Raw genomic sequence first — 16,474 nt, forward strand, 5'->3', positions numbered from 1 at the left:
TTAGTGGGTGAGACGAGTAGGGGAGGCACTGGAGCTCATCTTGCAAAGGGCTCCTTTACGTTTTTGTCACCTGAACTCCTTTGGCAAAAGCTGCCTGTTAAGTTGTTCTGAGGCAACCCAGCCCTGGCCTGGGAGCCCGCCACCTCTCCCTCACTAGCAAGCCACCTGGACTCCTCGCGCCCGTTAGAGGCCCGCTCTTTGGGGACTGCTGGACTATGTGCAGGTCTCTCTCCTTCTGCAGAGTCAGATGAGACCCCTAGCTCTCTGCAGCTCTTTCCTTACCCTGGAGGTGAGCTCTCTTGGGCCTGTTGATTCTGATTCACATAATGAAAGTGTCTGTTTTTTTCAACCCGAGTCTGGAGAAACAAGGAGATTAAGTTGTAAGGAAAGATTCTATTGAGGAACTTCAGAGCCTTCCTCAGCATTTTTTTGGCAAGCACCATCTGGCCCATGTTGAAACAGACCTAGAAGGAGAAGAAAGGGGAAGAAAGGAAAGAAAAAGGCAATTATTCCAAGCTTGGTTTATATGTTCCAAAAATACTTAATTTAGGAATTTTTTTTTTTTTTTAAGTAATTTAAAGCCCAGGAGCAAAATCCTCCTGTGCTTGGCATAATCTGAAATGTTTCTTGGATATATCTGTGGAAGGATGGTTGAATGACTAGGATTTTGCATCCTCATTGTTCATAATCTACCTCTGAGAAAATGTTTACTTATTCCTGTCCCTTTTTTGGAGGTTGTTACAAAAAATATTTCATAAAGCTGTCACTGAGAGGCTAAGGAAGATCTTGCTGCAGAAAGTGATGGTAAGGAAGTTTGAGTCCCAGGGCTTGGGATCCTGGAGTCTTGGAAAAGATCTGTGGCAGAGGATGGGAGGAGGAGGTAGAAAGTATAGGGATGACTTCTATGACTTCTTCTATATAAAGCCCCAGTGATAAATAACAGGTTAATCACGTTTCTAATAATTTCTTACCTGACCTTTGAGGGTAAAAAAGGTAGCCCATTCAAAAGTCTTACTCCAAGATTTGTCCTTCTTGAGAATTTTCAGCAACCTCTCTCCCTCATTCAAATATAGATAAGCCTGCAACCAGCACAAGGAGCAGAAAATGTTGAGTCAACGGTGATCAGGACCACAGGGGCCATTGCCCCAAACTCCACTGGAGGAAGAGAGTCAGGACCACTCCAGCTCCTGATTCCATCTCTACCTTTAGCCCCTGATCAGAAAGGAGGGGTGGAGAAAGTTCCTGCTGAAGATACATATCACCTTCATGTCCATCTTGGTCACTGAATCTCTCATTCTAGAAGATGAATCTAGAAATCTCCTTCTTTCTTCATGTTGTCATATAAGACATCTTACCTGAAGTTTTCCCCAGGGCAGTTTCCCTCTTTGAGTAATTCCATCCCCAGCTCCCCTATTTCCAACCATGTTCTCATGGCTCCTGAGACCATCCCCACATCCATGAAGGCCAGTCTCTACTTATGGAATGAATCATGGACTGTTTCCATTTTTTTTTTTTCTGGTCAGGGCCATCTTTGGGAGGTAGAAGAGAAAGTTAAGGCCCTTAACAACCTTTGTCACTTCATCTTCAATGAAACATCATTAAGAGAGTCTTGGCACATGTGAACACAAAGGCAAGCTCAGACTTGAAGAGTAAAATAAGGTGAGACAACGTCCCCAGGTCTCATGCAGTCTAAGTGGTATGTGTAGAAGGCTGAAAGGGAGACAAGGTTTCTATGCTGGGAGAGGGGGATGCAAATGGCACATTGTGGGACCCTGCTCTAGGCTCTGCTTCCAATCAATCATTGTTTTCCTGAACATTCATCACTCCCTGTAGAGTGAGAGGAGGGTGAGCACAGGCTCAGCAAGTTGGCCCCCAAGGCTACCTAAACCTTCTCTTTCTGGGATTCACTGGCCACATCACCCTCTTCTTCACATATGTGTATAAAATACATATTATATTTTGAAGGCTTTCCTTCAAAATACTTGAGAACCAGAGCTTACTGACATTTTTAATAGTTTAATTTAAAAATCTTATATAAATCTAAGTTGTAGGGGTTAATTAGGCCACACTATAAAATCTGGATGGGTCCACCAGTGCAGGCATGAAGGGTGGCAACCACGGCTACTCAGGTGTGGGAAGCTTTTCCCGAAGCTGGCTGGAAGTCAGATGAAGCAAGGCCCAGAAAGACATTTCCTCAAATGAGTTCATGGAAGCTTAGTCCAGCCAGCTACTCTATGAAAAGTGATCTAAGGTCAAATAAGTTTAAGAGAAATAATATGTCCCAGTCCTAGCCCAACCCTCCAGGAGATTTCTGTGCATCTTAGCATATAAAGGCTCTGAATATTGGTAGTATAGAAACCTGCTTATCTTTATTCAGTTCAGGGCTTCCCAACTTAACAATGAATTCTTTCATTTAATTATATGTATCAAATCCCCACATTTCTAAGGGCGTATTGCCCTGAAACTTATTTACAGTTATCCTGGAGAAGCATTCACTAGTGCTTTGGTAGCCTAAAGGTATGTATGATAACTTAGCACAAATTACATGAAAACCAAAGTGAGTGAGCCCCTTCATAGATCACAAGAGTAAAACTAGATTTGTTCTTATTCAAAGACCTACAGGTATTGTGCTGACAGATATTTGGGGAAGACAGAGGGCAAATGCATCTGGGACATTACTGAGGAAGTCTCTACTGAAACTGAAGAGTTGAGACCAGAGTCTCATATAGGTAGACAATCCATAGCAAGTTTTTAAAGGTGGCAATATAATGTATAATGGTAGTTGCGGTTTGTTCTGACTTTCTTCAGTCTCAGGTCATTTGCCCTCTGAGCAATTTGATTTTCAAAGTAAGAGGCTACTGGCAGGAATCAAGAACACGAAGCAATAAACAAAACAAAACAAAACAAAAACTAGAGCTTCCCTTCTGGCTCTCTGATCTGTAATTTGTCTCAAGGATGGAGGTGATCTGGGTAGAAACAGCTTACCATATAATTATCACCCAAGACGAGATAAGCAGACACAAGTTCTAGGAAGTAATATAAGGCTTTGTTGTTTTCTTCCAAAGCAAGAAAATGGTGAGCCAGAGGCATGATGACAATCTCTAGGATCTCCTCACACTGGCACGATTCCAAAGGGATGACATTATCTTCAGACATCTTCATTTTTGTTATAATGTTATCAAAGAAACTCAAGATCTTTTCTCTTATTTCTTCAGAACTGTCCAAATGCAGAAATAAATAGGAGTAATAACTTGTAGATATAGATAGGATTTGATATGAAACTATCTTTTAAAACAAATAAAAGGGCAAGATAAGAAAACCTAATGTAGGGACTTCCCTGGTGGTGTAGTGGTTTAGACTCTGAGCTTCCAGTGCAGGGAGCTCAGGTTCCATCCCTGGTCAGGGAAATAAGATCCCACATGCCACACAGTGTGGACAGAAAAATAAAAGAAAATCTAATGTAGATTTCCTCCATTTGGTAGGTTTTAGCATCTGTAAAATAACTCAGGAAGTATGAATCAGATACTACTATCTACGTATTTTCAGAGAGGAGTTACATACAGCAGAGGACATGGGGTGTCGTGAGGTGCTACGGTCTGTCTTGGGAAGGACCCACCACGATCCTGCTCAGTTACATAATGACTGATTAGACTTAAAACATAACCCTCTGACTTGTGCCTTAAAGAGCCAGAGTACTGACCAAACAAATGATTCTAACAATGGTCTGAATTTAATGCCAATTGTTCATGCTCTACTTTCTAAACAATTATAGATGACTGTACCTGAGATTTTCAGAAAATATTTCAGATTTCTTAGAAGTCTCTATTCTTGAAAAAGTGATCTCTTCTTCAGCTGGAAAATAAACAAACAAGTGAGTTGTATCGGTCGTTGAAATGATCACGTGGCAGAGATGTCTGGGGTATACTGAAGCTTCCTGTTCCCTTTCCACAATAAAATTGTTGTTGCCTAGCCAGGATCTACATTTCTCAGTCCTTTTGCATCTTTTTCTTTTTCCTTTTTTGGTCCCTGTCATGCTGTGCAGCTTGCAGGATATCAGTTCCAAGCCCATGTCAGTGAAAGCACCGAGTGAGTCCTAACCACTGGCCCACCATGGAATTTCCTCCTATTACATTCACTCTTCATTCACTCTTCAGTGAAGCCATGTGTTGAGTTTAAAAATGGGATTCCATCAGAAATAATATATGTCACCTCTGAATTGAGATGGTTAGATATCTTCACCACCTTCTCTTTTCACAGGAAAACAAATTAATTGTGGAGATCTAAGGGATAGCAAACCCACAACACAGATGGAGCCTGGGTCCCTGACTGACTGTGAACAAGGCTCATTGTCAAAATGCTCACTGGATCATTACCTGGACAGAAAAAAGCTATCATTCTATTGTGTGAACCCACTGAAATAGTGGGGTTTGTTTTAGATGATAACACAATCATAATTTACTACAAGTATCCTGGAGGAGGGCATGGCAACCCACTCCAGTATTCTCGCCTGGAGAATCCCCATGATCAGAGGAACCTGGCAGGCTGCAGCCCATGGGGTCACAAAGAGTCACACACTGAAGTGACTAAGCACAACTCAAAGTATAAATTAATAATGCTGAAGAAAATGATGTCAGCTTCTAACAGAGAAATTGACATTTAATGGAATACCCCCAAAAGGGGAATAACTTAAGGGCAGAGAGCCTTGAATTTAAAACCTTCAGTCTATCCAGACTGCAATAGGTTAGAAAATTCCATAAAGATCTTAAAACAGAAAACAAATGAGGATTGTTGAATCCAGCCACTTCTCCATTCGAGGAGATGGAACAATCCTAGAGAGTAGAAGGGACTTGTCTCAGATCTGTTAGTGATATAAGTCTCCGGACTCCAAGATAAATGCATTACTCCACAGATCTTTCAATTTATAAAATGCAGTCTGAGTATCTACTACCACCTTCTTCTGAAAGCCTTCTGTGCCTTTGCCCCTTAGAGTTAGTGCCCAAACTTGTGTGTCCAATGGCCCCAATCAGCCTCTATCATCATCCTTTATCATACTGTATAAGGACTGATTTGTCCACCTCTCCTAGTCTGCTGTCTGGCTTCCCTGATAGCTCAGTTGGTAAAGAATCTGCCTGCAATGCAGGAGACCCCGGTTCCATTCCTGGGGTGGGACGATCCTCTGGAGAAGGGATAGGCTACCCACTCCAGTATTCTTGGGCTTCCTTGGTGGCTCAGCTAGTAAAGAATCTGCTGCAATGTGCAAGACCTGAGTTTGATCCCTGAGTTCGGAAGATCCCTGGAGAAGGGAAAGGCTACCCACTCCAGTATTCTGGCCTGGAGAATTCCATGGACTGTATAGTCCATGGGGTTGCAAAGAATCAGACACGACTGAGTGACTTTCACTTTCCTAGTCTGCCATCCAGTTCATCTCTGGTGAATAGAAGCTGAATAAACTGAATTATGCCTTTATCCTCCTACTCCTCTAAAACTTTCTTGTTAGAGTTACCAGTAAAAACAAGTTGCCAGATCCAAATATTACATCTTTGTCTGCATCTCATTATACCTCTTGGCAGTATTTGCAACAACTGACCTCTCCTTGCTTTTACCAGCTTCTGTAACACCCATTCCCTTGCTTTCTTTCCTCAATGGCTGCCCATTTTGCTGGCTCCTTCTGCTCTATCGATGTGCCTAGAACAACCTCTGGCACATATAAGAAACTCAATAAATATTTACTAAATGAGTAAATGAAATGTTGAATGAGAAAATCGCATATTGAGAAGATCAAAGGGATAAGAGGAGTGGTCCCTGAAGAATTAGGTGGAGTAGGTGGAAGGAAAGAACCCAGGAGTGAGTCCGTGGGCTGTCCATCCTTAGAATGGATCAAAACTTAGAAAATAAGTTTTTAGGAAGGAGAGAGAATTGAAAAGGGAATCAACTTCACTGATTCATACCTAGTGCTGTGTTCTTGAAACTCGTATGATATTAACATGCCCTTCTCCAATATTACTTAAAAGCATACCTCACACTTAGGGGAGATTTGGAGATAACAAATGTCTTTGTTTTTGTCTTTCAGCCAAGACTGAAACAGGATATTATAGCAAAGACATTGCAAAAAGAAAATTTCATAAAAACTCTAGGAAAAATAAACTTTTTTTAAGAAATCTATTCACAGTATATTACTTAGTTCTATAACAGCAGTTACATAGTCTTAATAATGTAGATACTTGATTCATTTATCTAATGATAGTGCTATAACAACATTGGGAGAGAGGTGCCCAAGAGTGGTGTAATAAAGTTAGATTTTCACCTACCATAGCAAGACTAAAACAGGTGATGTCAGAATTTGATTTTTTAAAAAGCAGCATTAACATATCACTTAGCATATGGAGGTAACGACTAGAAAGAAGAGCTAAGTTAAAAATATTTCCCCTTGTGACTGCCCTCATGGTCCAGCAGTTAAGACTTTGCCTTCCAAAGCAGGGGGTACAGGTTCCATCCCTGGTTGGGGAGCTAAGATCCCACATGCCTAATGGCCAACAAAACCAACATAAGCAATATTGAAACAAATTCAATAAAAGACTTTAAAAATTTTGTTGCTATTCAGTGGCTAAGTCCTCTCTGACTTTTTGTGACCCCATGGACGGCAGCACACCAGGCTTCCCTGTCCTTCACTATCTCCCAGATTTTGCTCAAACTCATGTTCATTGAGTTGGTGATGCCATCCAACCATCTCATCCTCTGTCGCCCCCTTCTCCTCCTTCCCTCAATCTTTCCCAGCATCAAGGTTTCTTCCAATGAGTCGGTTCTTTGCATCACGTGGACAAAGTATTGGAGCTTAGCATCACTGATGTCCTTCTGATGAATATTCAGGGTGATTTCCTTTAGGATTGACTGGTTTGATCTCCTTGCACTCCAAGGACTCTCAAGAGTCCTCTCTAGCACCACAATTTGAAAGCATCAATTCTTTGGTGCTCAACCTTCTTTATGGTCCAACTTTCACATCCATATATAACCACTGAAAATGGTCCACACCAAAAAAATAAAAAAATCTTAAAAAAAAAATGAGAAGAACTACTGAACATACGAATGGAGGACAGTAGGTCTTGGGACTATTGTTTTTATGGTAAAACTTTCAGGAAATCTAAAAAATGTCTTTAAAGATATCTAGTTGATACCCTTCTAAATAGGTGAAAAATTCTGATAAGGGAAATAGTTGAGCCCTAGCCTCACTCAGCTGAAGGTGCTGATGAATGGACATCAGCAGACATTTCTCAGAGACATCCCAACATATATGCTCCGGAGTGAAAGTTATGGTACATTGGAGAACCTGAATAACTCAAGTTGTTCTCTCTGGTGGCCCTAGCCAGCCTGCTGAAGACCAGCTCTGCTCCAATTGACCTGTCTGCTAGCTGCCAGCTGATTTTACTCCTCACCAAACAAGTAAATTAATTAAAACATACATATTTATATTATATATGTATTTGTAAAGTAAGACTCACTGATTCCAGAGAGTCTGGAGTATTCTTTCCCTTTTATCTGTCAGTCAACTCTTTACTATGAATACTTTCGCTGGTGCTTTGACTGTAGCCCTACGTTGGGACTCTTCACTGAAGCTACCTTGATCTGGTCATGTATCTTCTTTAGCTCTCCATTGCCTGCTCTCTTAATGTTTGTTTTATTCCAGCAGTCCACTACTAGGGGTCTTCTCACACTCTTAGGGGTACTCTTGGGAGCAACTTAAAGTGGCAGCAGGCTGACTTTTTCTCCCAGGTGAGTTATATCTGATTTATGGGATAAATAAATCCTTTCCCAAACTCTGGGAGGGCAGGTTGATCCTGTTTCAGCCACAGGGTGCTTTGGCTTCATTAGGTATGAGGTTTTCTGTGTCCTCAAACCAATTTCAAAGGAGACACCTTCCTAGGGTTGGGGTGATGAAGGAAGTAACCCACTTGGGGGTACACAGTTACTCCTCAGTTCTTGCCAAATCTCCCCACAAATCCTAGCCTTCTCCACACTCTTCCTCATTTCATATCTTGAATGTGGATGAAGGATCCAAGATAATAGCTGATACTCAACTATTTCCTTTGTATATTTTATTTGTCTGTACATTCATCTATTTGCCTCACTTTGGATTGCAACATTCATTGTATCTAGGTACTTGGTACAAATTTTAACATCATGAATCCCTGTCCTGAACCCAAGCCCTCTTTTCTGGGACCCTGACCTGTTTAGTCCTGGCTAATTCTCTCCCACTCATACTCCTTTTCTACTGGAACCTTGTTTCAAACTACACAGAGAAACAGCATTCTTATCTGCCAAGAAACATTACTCCCTCTTGGGTCATGCTCCCCTCCTTGGGTTCCACCCCTTGACGTGATTGTCTGTTTTACCCCTTTGGAAATTATCATTTGAGCTCCGGTCATACCTCATTTCTACCAGAGTCCTTATCCCCATATCCATCCTGACAGTCTCACAGTGAGATTGGTTCTGCCAACTCAGTTGCAGGTACACTCCTCAACTCTCCCTGCCTCACTGACCTACACTGCTTAAGTCTCATCATTTGTGGTGTCTGAGCCAGAAGAGGACTTGAAACCCTCATGGTCTAGATCTACTCCTTATAGGTCTTGCCTTTGTTTTCCCCAGGAATAATTAGGACTAATTAGGAATGAAAAAAGTTTACTTCGAAATCCATGGGACTTAGCCATCTTCCTAATGGTATCCAAGTCCAAGGTGTTGAGCCGGATATCCACTGCGAAGTGATGAAAGGGGACGAAGTCTCCACTTCGGCAGGGCTCACACCTGTGGGCGTTTTCTTCCAGAAAGCGGGCGCATTTCAAGTGCATCGCTTTCTTCTGGTCCTTCAACCACAGCTCATAGGCTGTTTTCTGCATCACTGGGCTGCAGAATCGAATGATGTGGCACTGAATCACCTCACTTTCCAGCTCACGGAGCTGTTCCTCCTCACCATGGTCTAGAGAAGACAGAGACACCATGGAAAATAAGTCAGCCTCTGCTACAAAACACAGATCCATTCCTTTATCAAAATGTGCCTTAAACTGAAGGAACTATGATTCATTTCCAGGCTCTACTCACCCATTCCTTCAATGAGCGGCTTCAGAGAAAGGGATCGATAATTCACCTCAAATGAAGCTGCGTTCTTTTCTAGGGCCATTCGGAGCTCCTTGCCATTCTGGAAACAATCAAAGATGTTGGATTCCACAAGGGTTGCCAGGGCATTGATCATCATCTTCATGTCCCAACAAGGGAGAATCTCAAACAACAGCTCTGTAGTGAAAGTTAGGCCAATGATGGCAGCACATCTCACCAACATCTGATGGGACAGGCTCATGCTATCCAGCTGGACCAGAGAGATTTCTGCAGGTAGAAAGCCACACAAATTGGGAATTAGTCATCTGTCTTTATCAAATGCATTCTAGAGATGGAAAACTGTCCAGCTCTACAGTTCCTGTTCATAAAACTATACCCAGTTGAGCTAAGCCAAAAGAAGTATTTGCTTAGTACCTACTTAGCAGATAGCACTCAGGAGTAAAAAGATGGAGATGCTATGACCTAAAAATATGCATGTCCCATTGGCCACGGCAATAAGATCAATTTCAAGGTGTTCTGATTTGGTGTTAAAATGTGACAGGGGTGTGTGAGGAGAGGAGAGGTCATGGGAGGCCACAGTGGTCAGAAGGGGCAGGACCCAGGAATTCCCTGTCAGTTCAGTGGTTAGGTTTCCAGGCTTTCACTGCCAAAAGCCTGGGTTCAAGCCCTGGTTGGGGAATTAAGATTCTACAAACTGCCCAGTGCAGCCAAGAAAATAAAAAGGAGCAGGGCGTAACTTCCATGTTCTGTGCTGACTTCTCCAGTGGGTCAGTCTCTATCTTTTTCACTAGCTACCCTATCTTCTTCACTAGCTACCCTAATCTACTTCGCTAGCTACCCTGGAACTTCCTGGCAATAAAATTTCTCTTATCTGCTCCAGCATTCATTTATTCTTGTGACAGTTCAGTTTAGTCGCTCTGTCCAACTCTTTGCGACCCCATGAATTGCAGCACACCAGGCCTCCCTGTCCATCATCAACCCCGGGAGTTCACTCAGACTCACGTCCATCGAGTCAGTGATGCCATCCAGCCATCTCATCCTCTGTCGTCCTATTCTCCTCCTGCCCCCAATCCCTCCCAGCATGAGTCTTTTCCAATGAGTCAACTCTTTGCATGAGGTGGCCAAAGTACTGGAGTTTCAGCTTTAGCATCATTCCTTCCAAAGAAATCCCAGGGCCGATCTCCTTCAGAATGGACTGGTTGGATCTCCTTGCAGTCCAAGGGACTCTCAAGAGTCTTCTCCAACACCACAGTTTAAAAGCATCAATTCTTCGGCACTCAGCTTTCTTCAGTCCAACTCTCACATCCATACATGACCACAGGAAAAACCATAGCCCTGACTAGACAGACCTTTGGTGGCAAAGTAATGTCTCTGCTTTTCAATATGCTGTCTAGGTTGGTCATAATTTTTCTTCCAAGGAGTAAGCGTCTTTTAATTTCATGGCTGCAGTCACCATCTGGTGTGATTTTGGAGCCCCAAAAAATAAAGTCTGACACTGTTTCCACTGTTCTCCCATCTATTTCCCATGAAGTGATGGGACCAGATGCCATGATCTTCATTTTCTGAATGTTGAGTTTTAAGCCGACTTTTTTACTCTCCTCTTTCACCTTCATCAAGAGGCTTTTGAGTTCCTCTTCACTTTCCGCCATAAGAGTGGTGTCATCTGCATATCTGAGGTTATTGATATTTCTCCCGGCAATCTTGATTCCAGCTTGTGCTTCTTCCAGCCCAGCATTTCTCATGATGTACTCTGCATATGAGTTAAATAAGCAGAGTGACAATATACAGCCTTGACATACTCCTTTTCCTATTTGGAACCAGTCTGTTTTTCCATGTCCAGTTCTAACTGTTGCTTCCTGACCTGCATACAAATTTCTCAAGAGGCAGGTCAGGTGGTCTGGTATTCCCATCTCTTTCAGAATTTTCCACAGTTTATTGTGATCCACACAGTCAAAGGCCTTGGCATAGTCAATAAAGCAGAAATAGATGTTTTTCTGGAACTCTCTTGCTTTTTCCATGATCCAGCGGATGTTGGCAATTTGGTCTCTGGTTCCTCTGCCTTTTCTAAAACCAGCTTGAACATCTGGAAGTTCATGGGTCATGTATTGCTGAAGCCTGGCTTGGAGAATTTTGAGCATTTCTTTACTAGCGTGTGAGATGAGTGCAATTGTGCAGTAGTTTGAGCATTCTTTGGCATTGCCTTTCTTTGGGATTGGAATGAAAACTGACCTTTCCCAGTTTTCATTCTTGTGACAACTCATTATTATTTCTATGATCAAGACCAAGTGGCAGAGAGCTCCTAGCTCCAATTCCATCTAAGCTTGAGTATCAAAGCTCACATAACTTCCTGGACTCTTGACCAGTACATCCGTCTATTGCATCACCCACATCAGGACAAAATATGAACTCTTCAACCTGTCCACAGAACATTGTAGAAACCAAGCTAGTCCAGATGTAAGCAGGGATAGCAGATGTAAGCTTTTATATGAAGAATAAATAAACAACAAGGTCCTACTGTATAGCACACAGAACTATATTTAATATCCTATAATAAACCATAATAGAAAAAAGAACATGGAAATTCCCTGGAGGTATACTTGTAAGGTTTCTGGGTTTTCACTGACATGGCCTGGGTTCAATCCCTGGTTGAGGAACTAAGATCCTGCAAGCCACATAGTACAGTTAAAAAAAAAGTATATAATTTTGTGTATATATATGTATATAAATATACATATATATATATATACTTCATATATAAAATATATATAACAAAAATCACTTTGTTGTACAGTAGAAATTAATACACATTGTATGTAAACCAACTTCTTCAATAAAAAAATACTGGTTAAAAGAAACCAAACTAGTCTACCTTGCTACTTTATTAGACATAGTGAATGAAACACAAACAATGCTGTTTTGAAGACTGAGAACTTGAAATCTCATCCTTCTACTAAACATTTGAACCTTCCATAGAAGGCATGGACTTGAGCTGAATGCAAACTAGAACAGTGCTTGAAATTAGTTTCTCTTGAAATGAATAATAGTACCTTCTTGATATAAATTCCCTTGTTTGTCATTTCAGAAGTAGATAGCTGAGAAAAAGTATCAGTGTTAGATTTTCTCTCATTATTTGATTTCTGCTTAATTGCAAATGTACTATACATCATTCTTTTATGCAGTTGAATAAAACCTTGTTCAAATCAGACTCCAGAATATGCACAGGAGGAAGGCGGCTTCTATTTAGAAAAGGAAAAGCAAGCCTACCATGGAGCCTTCCCATTGCCTAGGTAACATGAAACAGATAAAGCCAGTCTTCTATCTTCCTTTTGAAAGGTTGTTGCTGAGCTGTGCAAGATGCCGGGATTCTTGGCCTCCGGAGGAGAAGAATTCAATCCATGGCCAGTGATGAGGCTTGATCGCTCAGAGCTTTTGTGTAATAAAGTTTCATTAAAGTATAAAAGAGGTAGAGAAAGCTTCTGACATAGACATCAGAAGCGGGCAGAAAGAGTGCCTCTCCTGCTAGTCTTTAGCCAGATGTTATATAGCTACTGTGTGTGTCTGTTAGTTGCTCAGTCGTGTCCAACTCTTTGTGACCCCACAAACTGTAGACTGCCGGGCTTCTCTGTCCATGGAAGTCTTCAGGCAAGAATACTGGATTGGATTGCCATTTCCTTCTCCAGGGGATCTTCCCAACCCAGGGATTGAACCCAGGTCTCCTGCATTGCAGAGCAGACACTTTAACCTCTGAGCCACCAGGGAAGCCCCTTATTAACATAGCTTAAGAGAATATTTGCATGAGTAAAACATACTGGTTTGTCAAGTCAGTTTTGAGTCTTAGGCAGAACCAACTTGAAGACAGTTTAGGATAAATACATAGTTCATTAACATAGCTTAAGAAAAACATTTCCATAAGAAAAATGCCTTGGTTAGCTCAAGGTTGGAGAAAAGTTAAGTTCAGGTAGAACCAGGTGTTGTCATGGTGACACAGAATTTTAAAAGAAACCTCTTTTTAAATTTGTACAGAGAAGGGGAAAATATCTAACACTTGTAGTTTGTTTCCTCCTGCCACTTAAGAGAGAGAGAAACAATGTCCAACGCTTGCAGCCTATTTCCTCCGTTTGGAGACCCCAGCCTTCCTGTCTGTTACCCTCTCACTTTCTCCTTTGTTGAAGCATTCTAAAGAAAGCAAGAGGAAAATCTGGGTCCTGGAAAATGAACACCAGGTCACATTTTCTTTACCTTTTAATGATGCTGGTGGTGACAAGTTTTTCAATCTGACACCACTAGCGAGGTTACAGACTTCTTCATTTTCCTCCTCAAGACTGAAAGTAAATGTTTTTAAGTCCTCTGTTGGCTTAGCAAAGTTCTCTATAGAGAGGTATAAGGGAAGAAAAGTTGAGAGTCATTGTCCTATTATTATCTGGGTTTTCCAATAAACTTAGAGTTGGGTCTCACATGAGAATGAGCAGGCAGAGATGTGTGTCAGCCCCTAAAGTATTCTGGAATACTGTTTTAAGTAAAGCTGACATATGAAAATCAAAATTTACTCAAAACATGTTTTTCTTTCCCTCCCCTGCCCAAGAAAAAAAGGATTGGTAATAACAACTGAATGTCTTCCATAATACATGCAGTTTTACAAAAATTTGATTCAAAGATTATCAGGGTGTATCTTACAGTTTATACTTACTATACGTGCATGCATGCTAAATCACTTCTGTCACGTCTGACTCTTTGCAACCGTATAGACCATAGCCCACTAGGCTCCTCTATCCCTGAAGATTCTCCAGGCAAGCATTGCTGTGCCCTCCTCCAGGGGATCTTCATGACCCAGGGATCGAACTGGTGTCTCATGTCTCTTGCATTGGAAGGCAGGTTCTTGACCACTAGCACCACCTGGGAAACCCATACTTACTGTATATGATACACTTATATGTATACTTACAGTATATACTTGTATGCACACTGAAATACCCACACTCAGAGGCAAGCGCATTCTGTAGAAGACTGTACTCTACTTAAGAATAGTTATTGTCAGAAAGAGATATTAGGGACTTCCTCGGTGGTGCAGTGGTTAAGAATCCACCTACCAATGCAGGGAACATGGGTTTGATCTCTGGCCTGGGAACTAAGATACCACATACTTTGGAGCAACTAAGTCCACTTGCCAGACTACTGAGCCTCTTCTCTAGAGTCTGAGTGCTGCAACAGGAAAAGCCACTGCAACGAGAAACCCACAAACCACAACTGAGCAGCCCCACTTGCCACAAGAGAAAGCCTGCACAAAGCAAGAAAGACTGAGTGCAGCCAAAAATAAATTAAAAAAAATTTTTAAGAACTCATTTTTTAATAAAAGAAAGATATTAAAAATGAAGTTTGAATATAAACTTGCATGGTAATTTTTTCTCCTGGTACTCCAAAATGTGTTACTTATTTGTCCCTCCAGTCATTCATTAACACTTGAGTTGCAATGTCATGGTCCGGGCACAGGTTGGAAAAGAATTTCCAGACATGAGACAGAATGAAAGGGAAATAAAGTTTATTAGAGTGGGAGAAGCTGTTAGAACAGCAGGCCAGCTCAAGGGAGAACTGATGCTGAATAGGGGTCCTTAGTCCACTTTTATACCCAGGGTACAAGGAGTGGGATAGGGGTCCTGCAGGTCATTTGCTGATTGGATGAAGCACATAAACTGCGTGGGGGTGGGAACAGTAAGCCAAATATCTTCTCCCTGTGGGGTAGGACGGAGAAGGCAATGGCACCCCACTCCAGTACTCTTGCCTGGAAAATCCCATGGGTGGAGGAGCCTGGTAGGCTGCAGTCCATGGGGTCGTGAAGAGTCTGACATGACTGAGTGACTTCACTTTCACTTTTCACTTTTGTGCATTGGAGAAGGAAATGGCAACCCACTCCAGTATTCTTGCTTGGAGAATCCCAGGGACGGAGGAGCCTAGTGGGCTGCTGTCTATGGGGTTGCACAGAGTTGGACACGACTGAAGCGACTTAGCAGCAGCAGCATAGGGTAGGAGAGGAGACAGGTTAGGAAGACCTGAAATCTGTTAATAGTTACAACATAGGGGAGGGAAGGATGATAAGGGTATGGTTTTTCCATTCCTGCATTCCAAGACCCTCCTTGGTTTTATCTACTCTTTCGTCCTTGGGTCACCACATACAAGACACTGAGATAGGCAATGTGGAAATATGAGGGTGACCATAATTAAGTTCCTGAACTCCTGGAAAGAAAAGGTATATACACAGAGAGTCAAATAACCAGATAGTAAGCAAGTGCCACATGAGTAGGCACAGATGTTAAGTGTTGGAGAGTTCATAACACAGTATAGACTTTCTATACATCAGAACCTGTGAAGGCTATAAATGTGGCTAATGCATGCTTCCAGTCCTCAAGGATCTTAAAATTTATGGAAACTGATATTTAGGGAACTAATCATAATACAGGAAAAGTGACTTAAAGAGCTAAAGAGCAAAGAGGAATAGAGAATAAAGGATAATTAATTCAGTCAGTAGATTCAGGAAGGCTTCACAGAGGGAGAAATATTTTGGTTGAACCTTAAAGAATGAAGGGATATTCTAAGTAGAAAATAGAAGGGTGATCAACGCAAAAGCACAGAAGCCACGAGCACTTTGCAATTTAGGGAAATGTAAAGAGGCCAGTGTGACTAAACCACAGTGGGTGAAGTGCTGGAGTGCTACTTACTGTAGGAGATGTATGTACTTAGAAAGTTTGAGAGCAGAGTATGCAGTGCATTCAATACCCCACTATGAAGTTTGGACTTCATTCCATAGACAATGGAGAAATATCCCAAGTTGGATGGTAGTGATCCAACCATTTTTATGAAGATAACACTGGAAGCAGTGAGGACAGGCAAGAGACTAGGAAGGTGTGTATGACCTTCCTAGTCAATGGAATGTGACCATGGAATTCCAGTGGAATTCCAACTATGACAATGGAATATCAGGAAGTGAAGATGGGTAGGATTATGCAAGTGATAATGCAAAGAATACTAATGATATTGAGAAAAAGAGACCTAGGCAAGATAGTGATGGAGGTGAGAGAAACATGAGTGTTGCCAATAATCAAGCTGGGAAATACAAGAGGAGATGCAGTATGGGAGGGAGGTAATGGGTTACATGTTATATTTGTTGAGTTTGGTGGGATGTATAGGACAATGGGCAATTGGAAATATGGGTCTGGAATTAAGAGTGAAATTAAGGTTGGATATTATGTACACAAACACACACATAGTCACTCACATGTGCACTTCACACATAGAAGGTTGGAAAACAAATGAAAAACTGAAAACAAGTGGAGAGAGAGTACTGAGTTAGCAAAGAGAAAGGTTGAGGATGGAATGT

The 16,474-nt window shown here is 41.7% G+C and overlaps 1 protein-coding gene across 1 annotated transcript in view; it reads right to left on the reverse strand.

The window, feature by feature from the left end:
• The window catches only part of ADCY10 (adenylate cyclase 10), an 81,435-nt gene that overhangs the window by 19,572 nt on the left and 45,389 nt on the right, over positions 1–16,474 (reverse strand). The window contains exons 18-24 of the mRNA XM_005896960.2: positions 13,345–13,473; positions 9,091–9,372; positions 8,678–8,968; positions 3,783–3,852; positions 2,986–3,217; positions 972–1,079; positions 283–464 (exon numbers count right to left, since the gene is read on the reverse strand). Coding sequence (XP_005897022.1) covers positions 283–464; positions 972–1,079; positions 2,986–3,217; positions 3,783–3,852; positions 8,678–8,968; positions 9,091–9,372; positions 13,345–13,473 — 1,294 coding nt within the window. The remainder of the gene's footprint in view (positions 1–282; positions 465–971; positions 1,080–2,985; positions 3,218–3,782; positions 3,853–8,677; positions 8,969–9,090; positions 9,373–13,344; positions 13,474–16,474) is intronic.

Source organism: Bos mutus, chromosome 3 (assembly GCF_027580195.1).
Source record: "Bos mutus isolate GX-2022 chromosome 3, NWIPB_WYAK_1.1, whole genome shotgun sequence".
Lineage (NCBI taxonomy): Eukaryota > Metazoa > Chordata > Mammalia > Artiodactyla > Bovidae > Bos > Bos mutus.